At 42.6% G+C, this 21,190-nt stretch overlaps 2 protein-coding genes across 2 annotated transcripts in view; both read right to left on the bottom strand.

Moving 5' to 3' along the window:
* LOC127080546 (sugar transporter ERD6-like 18) overlaps positions 1-14,129 on the bottom strand; it is a 42,701-nt gene extending 28,572 nt beyond the window's left edge. Inside the window, exons 1-2 of the mRNA XM_051020863.1 lie at positions 13,879-14,129; positions 13,390-13,624 (exon numbers count right to left, since the gene is read on the bottom strand). Of these exons, the coding sequence (XP_050876820.1) occupies positions 13,390-13,624; positions 13,879-14,129 (486 nt within the window). The remainder of the gene's footprint in view (positions 1-13,389; positions 13,625-13,878) is intronic.
* An 87-nt stretch (positions 14,130-14,216) lies between these two features.
* LOC127080547 (uncharacterized) lies at positions 14,217-17,772 on the bottom strand. Its single transcript, XM_051020864.1, has 4 exons — positions 17,677-17,772; positions 16,120-17,336; positions 15,444-15,717; positions 14,217-15,359 (listed from the first exon to the last, which is right to left on the bottom strand). The coding sequence occupies exons 1-4, from the start codon at positions 17,770-17,772 to the stop codon at positions 14,217-14,219; spliced, it is 2,730 nt and encodes a 909-aa protein (XP_050876821.1).
* Between the last annotated feature and the right edge of the window lie 3,418 nt (positions 17,773-21,190).

The following is a 21,190-nucleotide window of genomic DNA, read 5'->3' on the forward strand; positions in this document are numbered from 1 at the left end:
AACAAAATGAAAATAAAAAGAAACAAAATAATGGAAAATGGGGTGCAAATTATGAAATGGGGTGTGAATTAGAGTTCAGGCTAATGGGCTGCCAAATGAGCCCATTGCTGGTTTTTTGTTCAGCCAAAGCAACTCCAAAAACAAGGGGGTACACGCAGTAGAAAAGGAAATGGCCCATCTGAGTCCAATACTCCCACAATTGTTCCAAACAGGGGGGTGGTGCAAACTGAATGTGCATGGTGAGCTAGCAAAAACACTAATGGGTCGGGAGAAGCCCGTTTTCAATTCCTTTGCAAATAACTGGGGGCGCATTAGTGAAACGATGGTGTATGAAAGTAACTCGATGGGCCTAAAAGTCTAAGCCCAATTACATCTCCCTGTTGACTTGTCCAAGTCAACAGGTTTGAATTGGTCATCTGTGCGCTCACACTCTCCTCCTCAGTCTCACTATTCATTTGCCGTGGACCACCGCGCCGGCGGCTGTCGCCGGCGAAGGTGGTAGTTAAACCTAAGGTCTAACCACCAATACACGCGCAAGGTCACGTTGATGATGAAAATGGGACCAGTTTTAGGGATTGATTCCTGGATTGGCAAAATCGAAGGACATTTGGGAATAACCCTAAGTCTCTAAGTTCAAATTAAATGGAATTTGGGATCAGTTAACCTCCTACACCATAGGGCTTTTATTCCTTGGCCTAGATACTACACTCTAGTACGCTCAACGCAAGAAAATATCACAGAAGATAAATGGACTTACCGGAGAAGACGATTGGAAACTTCCGCAGGTGAGTTCTTGATCTCGTTTTGCACACTTCTTCTTCCTCTTTCTTCTTCTTCTTCAGAATTTGAGAATGGTAAGCAATGCCGTGGTTAAGCTCAAGCGAAATTGAAGCTTCAATGTGAAGCTTCAATGGCTTTTTGAGAGAGAGAGAGAGAGAGAGAGAGAGAGAGAGAGAGAGAGAGAGAGAGAGAGAGAGAGAGAGAGAGAGAGAGAGAGAGAGATTTGGTGAGGGTGAGGGAATAGATTGCAGAGTGAGTGAGCTTCGAGCAAAAATGTCCAAGGTCAAAATGATGATGATGGATCTGTTTAAATAGAGATGAGGTTTGGGTTGTGGCTAGGCTAGGAATGAGGTTAGGAATCTGTTAGACTCAGGTTTGGAGTTAGTTAATCTTGGCTCACTGAGTTAGTGGTGAATTTAGTTAGTTGAACATTACTCAGTTAGTTATGATCTGGTTAGTTAGTTAATGTGTGAATGACTTTGAAACTTGAAACTGGTTATTATAGGTTGTCTTTTAAGTGGCTTTGGCCTTTCACTTTGATCCTTGACTAGCTGAACAAGTGAGTGTTATTTTTGGCTTATGGATTGATCAATGCTACACATGTTTATTTCCACTGCTTGTTTTGCTTCCCATGCCCTCATTGGTTTTGCTGCAGCATACTTGAATTGGCTTTGCATTGGTACTTGTCTGCTCTTATCATTCAGTGGCAAATCATGCTCAAACTTGGTTAGGCTATAACTGACAGTGGAAGCATTTTGATGCATGCTTGGAACAACGTTTTTCTTTGAGGTGTGTGTCCCATTGCTGTGATGATGCACTGCTGCTTCAGGTTCATACTTGGCTTAGCAGCGCACCTGTGTGAACCAAGTTGAAACCTTTTGCCTGTTCAGCCCGTGGTAAGTTGCTATGTCTGATATTTTATTGAATTGCAAAGTAACAAACATGTGTGTTGGAGTCGGAAATAGGCTTTGAAGGTTTAACTTGGTATTGATTTGCAAGTGTGGGCTAGTAAACATGTGGTTGTGTTCTGACTGTACAGGGTGATGCTTGTGAGCTCATGTTGTGATCATATTTGTGGCTTGTAGGTCATATCTGGTTTCTACTGCTATGGCTAGTGGTCTTGCTAGCAGGGTTTAAGGACCATGTTAAGTGGTATCATGTTTGGTGTTGTATTTGGTTCATGGCATTACAGTAAGTGTGCTGCAGGTATTTTGTAGCAGGCCTTGCAAAGTGCAGGTTGCAGCAGATAGATGTACATACCATGGTGAGTTTTTTGAATGCCAGTTGATGTACCAAGCCTTGTTTGTCATTTATGTGTTGTGTGGTGTTGGATTTGTAGACTATTTAATGGTATGTTGCTCAAAGCTCAAACTTGGCCAATGTTCCTGCACTAGCTTCTGCAGCATCTATGATATTTGTGTACTGCTAGCTTTAATCTTGATAACTGGGTTTGTTGTCTGTGTTGCATGACAGGAGTTTGCATCCAACAACTTGTGTCATTGTGGATCTGCAGTTGGTAGGTTGGTTTCACCTTGTAGTGACAATGTTTTGTCATGGCTTTTGATGTAGCAACAGGAGCTTTATGGACTACCTTGAGCTTCCATTGCAGTAGATATTGATGACCATTGTTGTTATGCATTGTAGCAGGTTTGGATTGGTTGCAAAGTTATATGCTCAATTGACTGCATATGCTTCTGTTACTGGTTTGGCATGTTTCAGGTTTGCAGATAGGTCCATATGCATGACGATTGTAGCTTGTATGTTGAACTGTTTGGTCTAGTTTCATCAAATTGGAATGTTTGTGGTAAGGTTCATATGGCATTGGTTCAGTTTGTGGACATGTCTTGATCTTGAGGTGCATTGTGTAGCCATACTAACTTTGAACTTATGCATTGTTTGGCATGGTTGCACAGGTTCAATACTGGTTTAGGTTTGAATTGCATCTTGGTTCATTGCTCAATTCCTTGGTGGCAGCTTGGTGAATTTGGTCATGGCTTTTATGGTTGAACAATGTACTGACAACAAGGTTGGATTTTAAAGCAACATGTACCATTGGTTGTTCAAGGATCAAAATGGAACATGGAAGGTTATGGTTAGAATATGGATTGTGCTGGCATTTGCTGTTGTTTATCTTGCAAGTCATGGTTGGATGGACAATCAAGCATGGTTAGGTAAAGGCTCAAACAAAGGCATGGTGAGCATGATATGACCAATTGGCCAAATTACTTGAAAATGAAGAAACCAAGCAAAGCAAATTAAATCAAGACCTTTGGATGATGTGCCAAGGCCAATTGGGTTAGATTTGGTTTTGGATGATAAAAAAAAGGGAGGTTGACTTTGGTCAAAGTTGACCAAAAAGTCAACTATTGACCAAAGTCAACAATTAGTCAAAATTCAATTTTGTGTGTGTTTTTCTTGTAAATGGACAATGGATTGATGATTATGGTGAAATTTAGGGCATTAGGGTTTTGGGTTGACTTTGGTCAAAGTTCACCCAAAAGTCAACTGTTGACCAAAGTCAACAATTGGTCAAAAATATCAAATTTTGTATTTTCTTATGTAGAATCATATGTAATGGTTTAAAATGACATGGAATGAATTGAAATGGATTAACAAATGGTTTGAAGTTGGTTTCCAAATTGTTTTGTTTTATGACTTGGATGTTGGACTTTTGAAAAATAACTTGACTGATAATGCACATGGACAAGGGCATCAAATGAGACCATAAGGTTAGGGTTTTGACAAAGTGTCCATGAACCAATGGCATGACCAACAAGTGGCTTGAAACACAAGGAGTTTGGTGGTTCAGATGACCAGGACCAAAGGTATATTCACAACCATATGAATAGAACCATTGACTTGGGACCAAGACCAAAGCCCCAAGAAGGGTTAGGACAAGCAAAAAATGACAAAGGGTAAAGATTGAAGGGTCATGAATGCATAGTGGATCCACCAAGTTCATCTGATTCACCATCTTCTGATTAGGGCTTTAGAGACCTGGATAAGGCCTGGGGAAGCCCCATGGAGTCATGCCTTGAGGAATTAGGGCTTTGAAGGTCCTAGATTGTTTGGTCACACCTTTGTTGAAATCAAACCTCCACCACCATCATTAGGGTTTCACATCCCCCATGTTGATGATATGATTAGACCATGCCTTTGGGCTTTGATATCCATATAAACCCTAGCTTTACAAGCCCAAGTTTCTTCTGAATTAATGAGAAATGATGCATGTGAATGAATTATGAATGTATACAAGTGATCTTTGGTCATATGGTTGGATGGAAGGCTAGGAAAAAGGGAAGGAAAATTTAGGGGTACAACAGTTGCCCCTATTTAATCTTCTTGGACTTGAATACAGGAATTGCGGAAGCTTTTCAGGTATTCAAGGTAGAAGAGGATTAAATACCTGCGTGCCCTAAATTTGCCGGAACAGGTGGCTGAAGTCCTATTACCGGTGTGGGGGAGATGCTTCATGTAGTGCATGATGCATGCTTATTTTTTTTATGATGCATGTTTTCTTTCTTGTTTGTCATATGTAGGGATGAATCTTTATTGTGACGGGAACTCCGACTCGTCATCGAGAATTAGAACATGATTGTCGGGAAGTTTGATGGGTGCCAATACTGCCATTACGGAATTCCCTGCCTGTTAAGTAACACTGAAAGGCCGGAACCCCCACGGTATCCCAGCTGATTGAATGTCACAGGTATCCAAGTAACACCACTATTGAGTCACCGATAACCTATCAGGTTCATCGGGTTTCAACCATAATGCAAAGTGTTTCTCTTTAGTGTAGCTTTTTATTATTCCCCAAAATTTTAAAGCATTATGTGAGTAAGACAAGCCAATTATTTTGCATACAAAACATAGAATCACATGTTTGATGGAATAACTGAATTTTATTGTTATAGAATCTATACATATGGTGAGTACAAGGACGCAGGCACCCTTAATGAGGATGTTGCGAAATTGAGAAAAAATAATTGAAATGGCAATGAGAAACATTTTTGTATATTTTCTCCATTGATTACAACATTGGCCTTAGTCTACCATATAATCTGAATCCCAAGACCTTGCTTTGACTGACGGTGATTGGATCGGTCCTTGACCCTATGATATCTAGCTTGTAGCGTATGGGCTCAAGGATCATAGTCAATGCCTTTATCCCTAACTTTTGTCTGGATCTTTCAATTCTTTTTGTCCACCGGGGTGCTCTTTTTTGCCTAAGCCGTCCTTTCGGGTTTTCGGCTTAGCGAGCTTCATATGTATTCCCTAACTTTTGCATGGACAAATCATTTTTGGTCCATCGGGATAGCCATTTTTGCCTAGATTCACCTTGCGGAGGTTAATCTAGCGGGCTTTCATCATTTCTTTTTAGGCATAATATTTTTTGACTATGTCTGCATTCACTGGAGAAGGTAAATCTTCCCCATCCATTGTTGTGAGGATTAGAGACCCACTTGAGAAGGCCTTTTGACGATGAAAGGTCCCTCATAGTTGGGAGTCCATTTGCCTCGCGGATCTGAGTGAATGGCAAAATACCTCTTGGGCACGAGGTCCCCAACTTGGTACACACGAGGAAGAACCTTCTTGTCAAAAGCTTGTTTGGGACGTCTTTGGTATAACTGACCATGACAGACGGGCGTCAAATGCTTCTCTTCAATTAGATTCAGCTGGTCATACTGATATTGAACCCATTCAGCTTCATCAAGATCATCTTCCATGATGGCTGTCGCAACGCGAAAAACAATCGGCGGGGAAAATACAGAGTCGCCACCGACTCTATTCATCCTATGACGGAAAGGGAGCGCAAGACTAACCTAAGAAAGGGAAAGGAACGGTCTTACGACCAAAGATTACAAGGTACGGGAGTCGGTTACGCAAGGGGAAGGTGTTAGCACCCCTCACGTCCGTCGTACTCGACGGGATCCACGCTCAAAAGATAGCTCAAAGGAAAGGAAAGGGTTGCTGCTAAACTGCTCAAAGAAATTGCACAAACTGGAACAATAAGCAGGTGGGGAAGAGAAAGAAAACGGAAGAAGTGGACTCGGCAGGATGTCGCATCCTAGGCCTACGTAGTTTGTGAGAAACAAACATCAGAGTCAACGTAGTTCGGGAAAGGGGGACATGCTCGCTAAGACATCGCGTCTTATGCCTACGTATCTTCTCTATCCAGAGGAGAATCAGAGCACTCGTAGCTCGGCTAACGCACGCTGAAATAAGACACCAAAACGGGACGCTGATACGTCAAAAGAAACACCCAAAAGGAAACAGAATGCCAATACATGGACTTACACCCGACTCCTAACAATAACCAAACAAAAGGAAACAGAATGCCAATACATGGACTTACATCCGACTCCCAACAACAACAAATAGGAAACGGAATGCCAATACATGGACTTACATCCGACTCCTAACAATAACAAACGCTAACCAGCGAACATAAAATGAACCCCAAGTCAACAATCATCGCAAATGAACCCCAAAGATGAACCCCAATATGAACCCCAAGTGAATAACAATCATCACGAATGAACCCCGAATGAATAACACTCATCACAAATGAACCCCGAGATGAACCCCAAATGAATAACAATCATCACGAATGAACCCCAAAGGTGAACCCCAAGTCAATAACAGAAGAAATCCCCCAAGGTATGAACATACAACACACGCCCACACTGAACAAACGGGTACTCACACCAAAGCAAACAAATGCTAGAAACAACGGCACGACACGGTAAACACAAGTTAAGACTAAAGGTGAACACACGCGAAAACAACAAAACAAAAAAAAGGTGAACACACACGACAAAAAAAAAACAAAAAAAAGGGTGAACACACACGATAACAACAAAAGAAAAAAAGGGTGCCCGGAGAGATTGTCCTCAACCTCCTGCCTACGTATCTCATCTGGTATGAGAATCAGGGCGACGTAGTTCCCCTTACCAGGGGTAAAACACTCTCCTAACCAGAGACCAGGGAAACAACAAACTAATAGGGAGACTAAGGCTCGAGCCTAATAGTTGTCATGCAATCAATATCCCTAAGTTGAGGTCTCTAACAAGTGAACAAGTAAACAAACATCACACACTATATCCATACAAGAGGCCCAAACAATGGATGGGCTTTAGTCAAGAGGGGTCATGTCAACCTCGACAAACAAGCCAAACTGTAAGGGGTAATTTGTAGCTCTCAACCACTGACATCGAACGTCAGGGTGAGCAAATCAAAATGGTAATGAGGATGAGACCTCATAGCTCTTAACCTTGGCCAGGGTGAGCTTATGACACATAAAGCGTGGGGATCCAAAAAGTGGGATCCTTTTCCACTTGACAGACTCTGGACAAAAGATCTGGGGCACATAAAGAACGACACACTGAATAATGGGGGATTGGCTACTAATCCCTTTTATCCGTCAATTGCCTATACTCTTGGAGGTCTTATCAAATAACACATTCCTCTTCTTGGAGGTCTTTGGGCACAATTTTAAACAAACACAAACAGAGCCTCTGAAGGAGGACTTGCCAGCAAAATGCCTGCCAAAAAGGTGACAGGACTTCAGACTACATGAAGTAAGAAGCTAACTACCTGAGTGGTGTGTCAACCACAATCCAAAGCTCAAGCAAGAGCTAAAGCAAGTAAGCAAATAAGGTACCTGTACAAAGACTAAACAGTTAGTACTTCAGTCATAAAACCAGAAGACAAGCAGTGAAACCTCTAACAGTTACACAATTTAATGCATAAGCGCCCTAGCACTCAAACAAGCTCATGAGCTCACCACATCAATCAAAACCCTACAAAACAACAATAGGTCAGAACTCAATGCATTTTGTATCTCACAAGGTGAGAACAAACCCAATCATCAATGATAAGTATCCACCTGAAATAACAAAACAAAGTTAGTTTATGTACAAGACTCAAAACCTAACCAAATGACCAATCCAGGACCCATCCTTTTGCATATTACACCCTCAAACACTCCCTCCAATGTCCTTAAAAGGACCAGCATCAAATCAATAATCAAGTATCTCAACTGGTCTATGTAATGTAATGACCAAAAAATATGCACAAAATGAACTTCCAATTTAGAAAATTCATATCAAATCAGAAATGCATGCAATGACTTTGGGATTTTTTTGTATAGGTTCTTTATGCCATGAATGTTCAATATGCAAAAGATCAAGTCCAGAATGATGCAAATGCTATGTGAACAAAAATGCACCAATTCAATGTCAAAAATGTGACACAAATTGTCACATTTTTCTCTATGTGTCAAAAATGATGATAACATGTGAGAAAAAATCCAAACCAGTGACCAATAATTCATGTCATGTATGCAAAAGAGTGGATCAAAATGTCCAAAATTGAGGATTTCACAATGCATTGAACGCACTAGGTCAATTTAGAACAACATTGATTCAAAAATTTCCATATAAAAATCCAGACATCAACAATTCTTGAAATCAACACCATAAAAAAGTAGACATCAATACAAAACTATGAAAAAAAATTGGGACTCATTTGGACCATTTTTGGATTTTTTATGAGTTAAACAAATTGACCAAAATAATTGGAAAATGAAATGGAAATGGAGGGAAACAGAATTATTCAAATAAATCCAGAAAAACACCAGCCACTGGATCTGGCGCGCGCTTAAGATCAACGCTCCACATTCAAACTGATGAAATGCAGCGTTTCATTAAACCAGTCACACGCCCAGTCATCAGTCAAGGCACGCGTGGCTCAGTCAACCGCTCCTCATCCAATCACATTGCCACGCACGAGGCCACATGGCGCCCACATCATCCAAACCCTAGCCAACACAGACGCCGGAGCTCTGCTCCGGTCGTCTTCTCCGACGAGACGCACGGTGGCTCCCACCATAAATTTTTCCAGAATTTCTACAGACCACCACCACTACACTCGATTTTTCACGTAGGTTCCAAATATCCTATTGGTTCATCCTAATTCTCCCTAGGTTTTGCAAATCGAAGAGAGAAAGTTTTGAGATCCAAACTTTCAGTCGTCATAACATCCTCAATTCTCACTCATTCTTAATTCTAAACATATATCCATGACCTACTCAACGAGATCTACCATTCTATGACCTAAAAACAGCAAAAGGAGAGAGTGAAATTCGAGTCACCTGGAAATGAAGCTTTCTATAATCACGATCTCACGTGCTCAGCTGCTCCAGATCCACTCCTATGAACTTCTTTTGAAGCTTTGTGCAAAAAGAAACGGTTGAAACCTCTTGAACATGCCTCAATTTCCAAATTCCATCATCATGATAATGCACATGAACTGCTCGAAATCTTGATGAATTGCATCAAACAATGGATGATTCTTGATCAGTGAAGGATGAGGATCAAGAATATGCAAGGATCTTTGAGAATTATGTGGAGAAAAATCAAATTCGAAGAGAGAGAAATTTGAGAGAAACTCTTGAATTCTAGATCTGAAATGGTTGTTATGGCAGTTATGATTAGGGTTTTTCTATTTATACTCCTTGCTAATGACAATGCTAATCATATTTTCCATTTACTAATCATGATTAGTGAGTTATGAAGCAAATTGAAAAAATGCAAAATGAACTCTCATGGCCATAATGCACGTGTTCAGCTCCATGCTAGGGCATTAATCCACTCAAGAACAACCAATGGTCATGATTTGAAGATTATTTTGCTTGCATCTTAAGCCAAAAATGAATGGTGAAGATTTGCCCCATTTTGAACATGTGTGAAACAATGAACATACACACCTCTTTCATGCATGGCAATGGCTCATTTTCACACCAATATGGTCTATGAAGAATGCTGAAATGAAGCCTTGCCTTGGTTCTTTGTGAATTTTGATTTGTGGCATGGTATCATCCTTAGAACAAATGTGAAATAATGTGACTTTTGACCATGATTCCTTGAAGCTTAGCTTGCACAATTGAGTCAAATGATGTCATTTTGAGATTCCTTGAACATGAGAAGCATTTTGCAAAAAGAATGAACCAATTTGAAGCGTTGTATCAAAAGTTATGCCATTTTGAATCCCCATGCACACTTTGTGATCAAATGACCATAACTCCTCAACCATTCATCATATGGACATGAATTAGGACTTTTTGGAAAGGGGAGACAAAGATATACAACTTTCATGTTCACAAAAAATCCATTTGAAACTTCTTTGATATTTAAAAGTCAAGTTGAAAGTGGACCAAAAACTTGCCAAATTTGGAAACTTTGAATTATAGGTCATTTTCCATTTTTAGTAACTTTTGCCATGACCTTTGAATCTTCAAGATGGATGTTTAGAATGATGAATAGACCCCATTTGAACATGATTGAGGTGTCTCAACTCATTTCCCCACCTCATAGCCCTCAGTTGACTGCACAGTTGACTTTTGGTCCTCAGATGACCTTGACATGTCTTGATGATGATAAAACCATGATGATGGTGATATATCCCTGCAGACAAGATGATGCTCAAAACCTTTGAAGAATCAAGAAACCCTAATTGAATCCCATGCCCTCAGATGGTTGATGATCAATTCATAGAGACCCTCAGGCTTGAATCTCCTAACTTTTCCATATTTTGAAAAGACCTTGGAGGATGATCTTCTTATTTTCATATGAGATGCAAAATGCAATGCCTAATGCCCTAAAACATGAAATGCAATGCCCCAAACTAGTCTCAAGAAGAGGAGGGCAAATTTTGAGGTGTTACAATGACCCTGAGTGAAGTAATCTCGACTTCGATCGGTAGGACGACCTCCATTCCATAAACCAGAGAGTATGGAGTTGCCCTAGTGGATGTGCAGACTGAGGTTCTATAACCATGTAAAGCGAAAGGTAACATCTCATGCTAGTCCTTGTATGTCTTGACCATCTTCTGGATGATTCTCTTGATATTTTTATTAGCTACTTCTGCGGAGCCATTCATCTTGGGCCGATATGGTGAAAAGTTGTGGTGCTCGATCTTAAATTCTTTGCACAACTCCCTCATCATAGTGTTGTTAAGGTTACTGGCATTGTCAGTGATGATCTTTCTAGGTATCCTATAACGGCAAATTATCTCTCCCTTGATAAACCGGGTAACCACTTATCGAGTGACATTAGCATATGAAGCAGCTCCGACCCATTTCGTGAAGTAATCAATAGCGACTAGGATGAATCGATGTCCATTGGAAGCTTTGGGCTCTATCATCTCAATCACATTGATGCCCCATATAGAAAATGGCCATGGAGAAGTTAGAACATTCAACGAAGTTGGTGGCACAAAGATCTTATCACCATATATCTGGCACTTATGGCATCTTTTCACAAAATTATAGCAATCAACCTTCATTGTCATCCAATAATAACCAGCTCAGAGAATCTTCTTGGCCATAGCAGGACCCTTCGCATGTACACCCTCGCAGCCCTCATGTATGGACTTTATGATTGTACTAGCTTCGTGTCTATCCACGCATCTGAGCAGTACAGGATCATAATTCCTCTTGTATATTACATCACCGTTTAGGAAGAACTTGGAAGAGAGTCTTCTCAGAGCTTTCTTATCGGTAATGGATATACCCTCGGGATATTGCTGTTTCTCCAGAAATGTTTTGATGTCATAGGACCAAGGGGCTTATCGTCAGGATCAGCCTCAATTGCTAGACAATGTGTTGGTTCATCTAAGTGGTCAATCTGGATGGATGGTGCTTCATTCTTCCATTTGACTTTGAACATAGATGCCAGCGTGGCTAGAGCATCTGCTAACTGATTTTCTTCCCTAGAAATATGGTGAAAGGAGATTTCACCAAAATAGGGTATCAGTTTTCTGATGTGCTCTTTGTAGGGTATCAACTTGCTATCCCGAGTCTCCCAATCGCCTTTCACCTGACTGATTACCAGAGCCGAATCACAGAATACCTCAAGGATTTTGATTCTCAAGTCGATTGCCGCCTCTAAACCGTAGATACATGCTTCATATTCTGCCATGTTGTTGGTACAGTCAAAACACAATCTAGCAGTAAAAGGAAGGTGGAAACCAGTTGGAGAAGTGATAACAACACCTATACCATGACATCGGGAATTGAAAGCACCGTCAAACACGAGCGTCCATCGCGATCCTGGTTCGGGGCCTTCCTCAGGGCTTACCTCGAAGCCTGGCATAATGAAGTCTCTGATAAACATGATGTCTTCATCTGGAAAGTCAAACCTCAATGGTTGGTAACCTTCAACTGGCAGGTGAGCGAGATAGTCAAACAAAACACTCCTTTTTATTGCTTTCTGGGTCACATACTGTATATCGTACTCGGTTAACAACATTTGCCACCGGGAAATTCTACCAGTAATTTCAGGCTTTTCGAAAATATACTTTATCGGATCCATCTTGGATATCAATAAAGTAGTGTGGAAAATCATATATTGTCTCAGGCATCGAGCAACCCAAGTCAAAGCATAACAAGTCTTCTCTAAAAGCGAGTATCGGGTCTCACATTCAGTGAATTTCTTGCTGAGGTAGTAGATAGCATGTTCTTTCTTGCCAGTGTCGTCGCATTGACCCAGAATGCAACCCATGGATTCATCAAGCACTGTGAGGTATATAATTAGCGGCCTACCTGGAACCGGTGGTATTAAGATTGGTGGTTCTTGCGAGTACTTTTTTATTTTATCGAATTCCGCTTGGCAATCGTTGTTCCACACAATCGATTGGTTCTTTCTCAATAATTTGAATATCGGTTTGCAGGTAGCCGTCAAGTGAGATATGAATCTAGAGATGTAATTAAGTCGCCCAAGGAAGCCTCAGACTTCTTGTTCTGTTCGGGGAGATGGAATATCTTGGATGGCTCGAACTTTGTCGGGATCAACCTTGATACCTTTCTGACTAACAATGAAACCCAAGAGTTTACCGGATCGGACCCCAAAAGTACATTTAGCTGGATTCAGACGCAATTTAAACTTTCAGAGTCTGACAAACAACTTCCTCAGGTTTATCAGATGATCTTCCTCAGTTCTGGATTTGGCAATCATGTCATCCATATAAACCTCAATCTCTTCATGAATCATGTCGTGAAAGAGTGTTACATGGCACACTGATATGTTGCCCCTGCGTTCTTCAAGTTGAATGGCATGACTTTATAACAGTAAGTTCCCTAAGGCGTGATGAAGGTTGTCTTCTCCATGTCGTTTGGTGACATATTTATCTGATTGTACCCGGAGAACCCATCCATTAAAGAAAAGACGAAGAATTGAGTTGTGTTGGCGACTAAAACATAAATATGAGGCAAAGGGAAGTCATCCTTTGGGTTGGCTCTATTGAGGTCTCGATAGTCTACACATATTCTGACTTTACCATCCTTCTTCGGAACTGGAATGATATTAGCAACCCACTGCGGATTTCTGAAATGGCTAAGAAGCCAGCGTCTAGCTGCTTCTTAACCTCTTCCTTGATCTTGAGTGCCATATCGGGTCTGGTCCTTCTGAGCTTCTGCTTGACTGGAGGACATTCGGGCTTGAGTGGTAAGTGATGTTAAACAATGTTGGTCTCTAACCCTGGCATATGTTGATATGACCAAGCGAAGACGTCAACATATTCATGCAACAATTCTACCAACTCGGAGTGTACATGCTCGGAAAGAGATGCCCCCACTTTTACTTCTTTTCTGTCAGTTTCAGAACCTAAGTTAATGACATCCACTGGTTCTTTGTATGGCTGAATCTCTTTCTCTTCATGCTCAAGGAGCCGTGCTAGTTCAGCTGGTAATTCGCAATCTTCCTCAATGCCGTCTTCAGCTTGGTTGATTGGAAGTCCAGATTCATAGTTGATTTTAGCCGTGTCATAATCAATGGTTTTATTTGCTCTGCATGTGATGAGCTTATTTTAGTATGCTTTTTTTTTAAAATAAGTGGGAAAAGAAGAAAAGAATAGAAATCTTTTGCCATTTCGTTGTTCTTAGTGAGAAAGGAAAATAACTGAAAGAAAAGGGAACAAAAGTTTTGCATGCAAAAAAGTACTTTTTATTTATTCACATAATACTTTTAAACATGGGGGCCCTTACAAGCTATCCTCTCGTCTCGGGCGAGGACGAGGGATGGAGAAAACAAAATGCATTACGTTTTTTCCGAGTACACCATAGGGATCATGGTGGCTGCCCAGTTGGGAAGCTTGAATCCTGGAGGACATCTGTGAACAAAGCTGGGTGCCCCTGGCTTGTTGCCACTGGACTCTCCAATGACTTCCACAGTGTGCTCACTTTGATAGTCGGTGTTGTTGAACTTGACCGGGTTGAATTGCTTTTTCTTCGGACTCACCTTGCATGTTGTCGGGTGATAACCAATACCAAACATGTCGCGCTTTTCTGCCATATTGACGACCTTACCCCAACCGGGAAGCGGGCCTTTCTCCAATGTCTGCTTGACACTCTTTGCTGAGGATAAGATGGTAGCGGATGATTAATTGCTGTTGGATGTGACGGAACTGACATCTTCAAATTCTAGACAGTGGAGCGGAACCTCGACGATCCCCTCATTTGTTTCAACATATCTGAAGGAGGAGAGTTCACTGACCAACAAATCTTCTTCCCCACACACAATTACCAGTTTGTCATCTATCAAGTATTTCAGTTTCTGGTGCAATGTAGAAGTGACTTCCCCAGCGGCATGAATCTGTGGTCTACCCAACAGACAACTGTAGGCTGGGTTGATATCCATGACTTGGAATGTGATGTCGAACTGGTGGGGTCCAACACAGATAGGAAAATCGACCTCCCCAATTACCTGCCTTCGGGAACCGTCGAAAGCTCTAACGATCAATGCACTGGTCCTCATTTCGGTCCCCTTAAACTGTAACTGGCTTAATGTAGACTTTGGCAGCATGATAAGCGAAGATCCAGTATCAACGAGGACTCGGGATAAGAGAGAGTCAGTACATGTAACCGAAATATGTAGTGCCTTGTTGTGGGCCTTTCCCTCAGGAGGTAACTCTGCTTTATTAAATCCCAGATACCTACTGGCGGTGATATTGGCAACCACGTCATCAAATTGATCGACTGTGATATCTTGTATCACGTGAGCGGTATTTAGAACTTTCAGCAATGCTTTGCGATGAGTCTCAGAACTCAACAGCAAAGACAAAATTGATATTTTGGAGGGCGTTTGATTCAACTGATCAATAATCTTGAAGTCACTCTTCTTGATCAGCTTGAGGAATTCCTGACTTTCCTCGAAGGTGATACTCTTATTATGATCTTCAAATTGTTCTTTCTCAATCATCGGCTCTTTACCCTTGGATGCTTCGGCCTCGACAACTTTATTGTTGTCAATAACCTTCGTCAACACCGGAGCAGTCGTCATGGTCGGAGTGGCGAGTACAGTTGCCCCTGCCTGCGGAGTCGGTGTAGGAGTTACCTTCTCTTTAGGCGAGATAACTATGGGTGCTGGAGACACCCTAGGAGTGTATTTAGGAGCGAATACACGGACACTTCGAGTCATGCCTCCCGCCCCGGTAATGTTGACGATTTCTGTGTCAGGGATGCAGATTTCTTTTCCCCCCAAATACTCTGTGGTCTCATGATTCCAAGGCACTGCCTTAGTATTCTGACACGGAAACGGAGTTGGAACATGGAAATGAATAGGCTAAATCCTGCTGGGGCGAGTTTCAACTTTCTTTTTCCTGTATACTATTGTTATTGGTTCGATTACTGCCACCTCTTCTGCTGCTTGAGATTTGGAGAAATGTATTAACCCTTGATCCATCAGTTCTTGCACACATCCTTTCAACTGCTCGCAATTATCTAGATCGAACTCGCATACTGTGCAATCATCATGTACCCCTTCTAGAAACCCAAACTGTTCAAGCCTCTGCAATATAATGGACATCTGAGTCTTCACCTCTTCAACCTTTAGTATGACTTTGGCACTTTCCTCTTCAATCACGGCATTGACCGACGCGCCACTATGATTCGACAAGGGATTTGTCTTTACATTCGGTTTCTCTTCGGAGAAGGTCAGGATGTCCTAATTGATTAAGTCTTGAATTTTGTATTTAAGTGCCCAACAATTTTCCGTAGGATGCTCTATGAATCCAGCACGATACACGCACGAAGCATTAGGATCGTGCTTGGCGTGGAATGGAGGAGTGACAGCGGGCAATTCTTTTGGTATGATCGCCCCCACATGAATTAGATAGGGTACTAACTCAGAGTGCGGCACCGGGATCTTGTCAACTTGGGGTCGGTTCCCAAAACTGTTTCTATTGCTCTGACCTCGATTCTATCCTCTATTATCACGGTTATATTGTTGATTTGGATTTTTCTGAGCGGGTGTTGGTTGTTGATTGCCTTTCTGTGGTTGCTACCAGAAAGGCGGTTGCTGGTATTGAGCTGCGGCGATATACGGATACGGGTCATACGGCATAGGGGCCATCAGAAATTGATATCGGGGGCGAGCCTTCGCCATTACATCGTTTGCTTCCCCCTCCTTCTTTTTAGAGAAGCCCCTATGCGGCCTCTTGTTGGCTGTCTGTTGTGCGGTCGTGTCTGTTATTTTCCTTGATTTCAGCCCACTCTCAACATGTTCCCTAATGGTCACCGTGTCTACAAATTTTTTCGATGAACTATTAATCATCTTTTCAAAATACAACCCTTGCAGCGTACCCATGAAAATGTCCACCAATTCGTTGTCAGATAATGCTGGCCGAACCCTAAACGCCATTTCGCGCCAACGTTGAGCATATTCCTTGAAGGTTTCATTAGATCTTTGCCACTGATTCTGTAATTGAAGCCTTGTCGGAGCCATGTCAAGGTTGTACTTATATTGTTTCAAGAATGCCTCGAAGAGGTCCCTCCACGACCGGATCTTTGAACGCTCTAGACTCATGTACCAATCCAAGGAGGCTCCAGCCAGGCTATCTTGGAAGCAATGAATCAAGAGGTTGTCGTTATCAATGTGTGAGGCCATCTTCCTGCAGTACATGGTGAGGTGATTGCGGGGACAGCTAAGGCCTTTGTACTTGGGAAGGTCAGGCACCTTGAATTTCTGAGGCAGCACCACATTTGGGACCAAGCAGAGGTCTCGAGCATCTATGCCAAAGGAAGAGAAACCCTCAATGACCCTTATTCTGTCGTCCAAGAGCTGGTATCCCGTAGGTCTGACCGGATCAACAGCGGGAGGAGCGACCTGACTGGCTGATCGAGAAGCTTCTGGAGTGATCAGTGCAGGTATGTTCAGGGTGAACCACATTTGAGGCGAGTAGGAGAAACTCGGTGGCACAGTCTGAGTAGGTTGCGGATATTGCATTCTAGGCTGAGCATTGGGGGCCTGAGGTGCCCCTGTCTGCACGTACTGGGATGCAAGGTATGTCAACATGGGCACGGAGGTTGTCCCGGGGTAACCAAAGGGAAAAGCCGGGACCTGACCGGTGCTCGCAGCTTGAGCAGTCTGATTGAGAAGTTGGAAGTGGAGGCGCGAGCCTCGGTAGTCCTCTTCATCATGCGGGAGGTCGTCAGGAGCTTGACCTTGGTTGTTATCCGGATCAGCAGCATCGACTGAAGTAGTTTGGAGAGTGGGAAGAGCCTACGGGAACCAGCATTTCCAGCGACAGCAGTGGCAACAAGAGTCGGGTGAGGGAAGAAAGCTCCCCCACTAGAAAGACTGGCAGCTAGGTGTGGGGGCATTCCCCATGGGTAGGTAGTAGCAAGCCTAGCAGAGTCCATGGGGACCGTCTGAAGGCTCTCAGGGTTGGGCACAACAGTTTCTGTCGGAGTGTCGATGGTAGTGCCATGAGTAGCATCAGGAATGGTCACCCCAGCAACATGGGTGACGTTGGCAGCAGCAGAGGCAGGGTTCCTCTGAGATTGGAGAATCTCAGAATAGTCTCCATATTCCCTCTGAATAGGTTCATCTCATCTTGTACCTGGGCGAGGGATTCGCGATTGGCAGCATTGTCAACTTCGTATTCGGCCATGATTCTGGACTTATTAGAACGTATGTAGTACTGATGACGATTCATCGTTGTTGCTGCGGCAAAACAGCGAGTGTAAGCATTTTTTTGGCGGCTTTATGCTATGAATGTAATAAATGCATGTTAACAAGTAAAAAATATCATTTCTAGGGTGCCAGTGTGCCAGTGTGCATACATAGTCATACAACGAGCAGGGATAAGACAACAGAAGCATTTCAACAAAATCTCTTTTATTTATTTGAAAGACAAACAATACAAATTATTACAACTCGAGGTCATTTTGATGCACTAGCATGGAGATCAGACTTGATCCTTTCCATGACAACCCTACATACAGAAACAAAATGGAAAACAGTCCTCGGGGTGTTATGAGGAAACATGTCAGCATAGGCTTTCTTCAACAACCCATGAAGGTCCTCGAGTGACTAGCTAGAAAATTTGGCCAAGCGGGCATGTTTGTTGGTCCAATACTGAGCATCCCTGATGAGGTTATGTAGCAAGGAAAGACTCGGTCCGCTCAGGATATCCTACACAAATTCTTCTTTCTGGTCCAGGAGAACTTGCAAGTGACGACTCTGAATCTCCCATTGGGTAGCTTCCTCTCGCAGCTGGTTCCTTTCTTTAATGTTCCGATGGGCCTGGCGATTCAGAGATCGTATCTCTTCAAACCTTTTGTAGATGTCACTCTGGAGTTGTGTGAGGGTTGTTTCAAGCTTCTTGGCGTGGGCTTACTCGTCCTTCAACTCCTTCTGAGATTTCTCCAATAGGTCTTGTAGAGATTTGATTTGGCCTTGGTAGTCAATCTCTCGCTTGCAGGCTCGATACTGGGCTTCGACTAACTCTTTCTTCTTGTTCGCAATGGTCTCAAAATACCCTTTCAGAGTGTCTCCCACTTTTCTCCTTTTGTTTTGCTCGATCTAGATATCATTATCTTCTTTGTTGAACCTTTCCCTCTTCTGACTAAGACTGGCTTTCATGGTGTTCTTTTCTGAGGTGACTTTTATCAAGCTGGAATGGAGACCGGCATTCTCTTTTTCCAACTTCTTGATAACTTCTTTAAGACGATCCACATCAGAAGTGATGGAGGCAGGTGGCTTGGGGGTTTTGATACACATGGAAGGTTCCCATGGGTATGGCAGTTTGATCATCTTGGCCTTTGACTTCACCCAATCAGCATAGGAAGTAGTCACAATACACAGTTGTTTGCCTAGGTCTTTCTTTCCCACTCTCTGTATTTTGCCCCATGCTCTGTGCACTTTCTTCATTAGCTCTGGACTCTCAACCCCTTCGGCTAACAACAGTTCTTCCAACAGACGGTCTTCAGGCTTCTCTTTGAGCGGATATCCCAACTGCCGTAATGAGAGAACGTGATTATAGTTGATCAAACCCCCTTTTGTACTGACGAGAGGAACATTTGGGAACTCCCCACATCAAAGTATTAACTCCACCCTCAAGTAATCGAGACTAAACCAGATGACGTCCTCAACATCTAATGACATCAACCTCTGTGACCATTTCAGATCACCCACATTATCAACAAACGGCCCTTTCTTTGGGAGGTGGGATATAATCCATTTCTGAAGCAAAGGAATAAAACAATTGATGATTGCCCCGTTTTTCATATTTCTCCAATGGAAGGAGAAAGAATACACCAGCTAGTAAGGTGGGAATCGGGTTCTGGGAGATGAATATGGTGATGGCGGTCTTGTCAACGAAGCCTTCAACATTCGGGAATAACACCAATCCATAGATGAGCAATGCAAAGCTGGCGTAAAATGTGTCCCAGCTTCCACTGTTGGCAAACATAGTGGCATTCTCGAATAGGAATTTGGATGGTAGGCCCTATGTGTTACCCTTGATTCGGATAGTGGACTCGACTAGATCCTTCTTCATGCACAAGGCTTGAGCTATATCTGCGGAATCTAGGAAGTCCTCCTCGATCATGTAGGGAATTTGGTTTTTGACTGGCAACTATAGTAGATGGGCGAACTCCTCTAGTTTGGGAGCTAGGAGAAAGTCCTGGAACGTGAAGCAGTGTAGAGTGGGGTCATAAAACTGTGTGAAAGTGAACATCAACCCTGGATCCTCCTTGGTAGACAAAACCCCCAACAGGTTGCCCTAGGCTTGCTTGAAGGATACTCTGTAATCTTCAGTAAGGCACTCGCTGAGCTTTCTCAACTCATCGACCTTGGAGTCTCTCAATTTGTACAGATAGGTTTTTCTTCGGTCGGTCTTATCCATGGCTGTACTGACAATAGCAACTGGCATGGTAGGTCCCTGAAAAATACAAATGTAACATGTAATGGTTAATGTAATGATGTAATGATGTTAAGCGATGCAATGATGGCAGGGTATCATATAGTCAGAATTATGGCATGCTCTGGATAAACTGCATAATCTATTTGTGGCAGGTTTATAGGCTCGGCGTACACGCAAGAACATGGGTATGAAGAAGCTTGGTTTCCTGCAAGAAAGACACATATCCCCTCACAGGTGTGTACTATCCTCAAAAGGTGGTCCTAAAAGGTCCCTAAAGTCAACGACCTAATTTGATATACCATTGTTTTGGACGAATGACTCGTCGAACAATGATGCTCCCAAAAGGATCTACTCTAGGTGTGACGTCTCGTGTCAACCATAATCGTGGAATAACTCCACGGAGGTCAAACACGACTCTAGTCACGTTACTATCCTGTGTGTGTACTCAAGCTCGGGTATAGAGCTTCTCTCTCATGTATCAACAACCCAACCCAAACAACATCACATACAGATATCCAGGATGCCAGAATGCAATAATAAAGTAAATAGCAAATAAAATAAAGTGAGTAAGGTAGAAATATGAACACCTAGAAACTAGCGAGAAAACAACTTAAACTAGGCTCGACTCCTTTTAGCGACTAGGAAGTACTCCAAGTAGCGACATATCCCCAACAGAGTCGCCAGCTGAAGCTAGCGAAAATATACCTGAACGTATCGCACGCTCAAACCTACAACAGAGTCGCCATCAAACTTTATTTATCCCCAAAGGGAAGGGAAAGCATCGATAAAACCCGGGGGAAAGAGATATGCTAGGTAAGGAAGTCGATTATGCAAGGGGAAGGTATTAGCACCCCAAACATCCATGGTACTCCATGGGAACCGTTTTGATTGTTCTCGCTTGAATAGGCGTGATCTAAAGATTACTTGCAAAAGAATAGGGGAAAGGAAGGGAAATAGATAGAGTTCTCGGTGAGGATTGGGGCCCTCATGCCTACGTATCCTCATAATGCAATGAGGAATTCAGAGCTTCGTAGTTCAAGGAACTAGAGGCAGGAGGTGGAAAGAAATGTGATCAAAGTATGATTTGAGCCAAAGGATACTGTTGTTTGAACTCCAAAAGGGTGAAAAGATGAACCCAAGAGTAAGGTGGCTATTACCAATACGTGGACTAGCAGGCCGCCACTATAAGATAAAGCCTAAAAGACGA

The sequence above is a fragment of the Lathyrus oleraceus genome, chromosome 5, assembly GCF_024323335.1.
Source record: "Lathyrus oleraceus cultivar Zhongwan6 chromosome 5, CAAS_Psat_ZW6_1.0, whole genome shotgun sequence".
Lineage (NCBI taxonomy): Eukaryota > Viridiplantae > Streptophyta > Magnoliopsida > Fabales > Fabaceae > Lathyrus > Lathyrus oleraceus.

Coding starts and splice junctions, on each gene's coding strand:
- LOC127080547 (XM_051020864.1), bottom strand. CDS start 17,772: ATGAATCGTCATCAGTACTACATACGTTCTAATAAGTCCAGAATCATG. Junction 17,337..17,676: donor ATCGCGAATCCCTCGCCCAG/GTACAAGATGAG, acceptor TGGTTCCCGTAG/GCTCTTCCCACTCTCCAAAC. Junction 15,718..16,119: donor TACCAGCAACCGCCTTTCTG/GTAGCAACCACA, acceptor GTCGAATCATAG/TGGCGCGTCGGTCAATGCCG.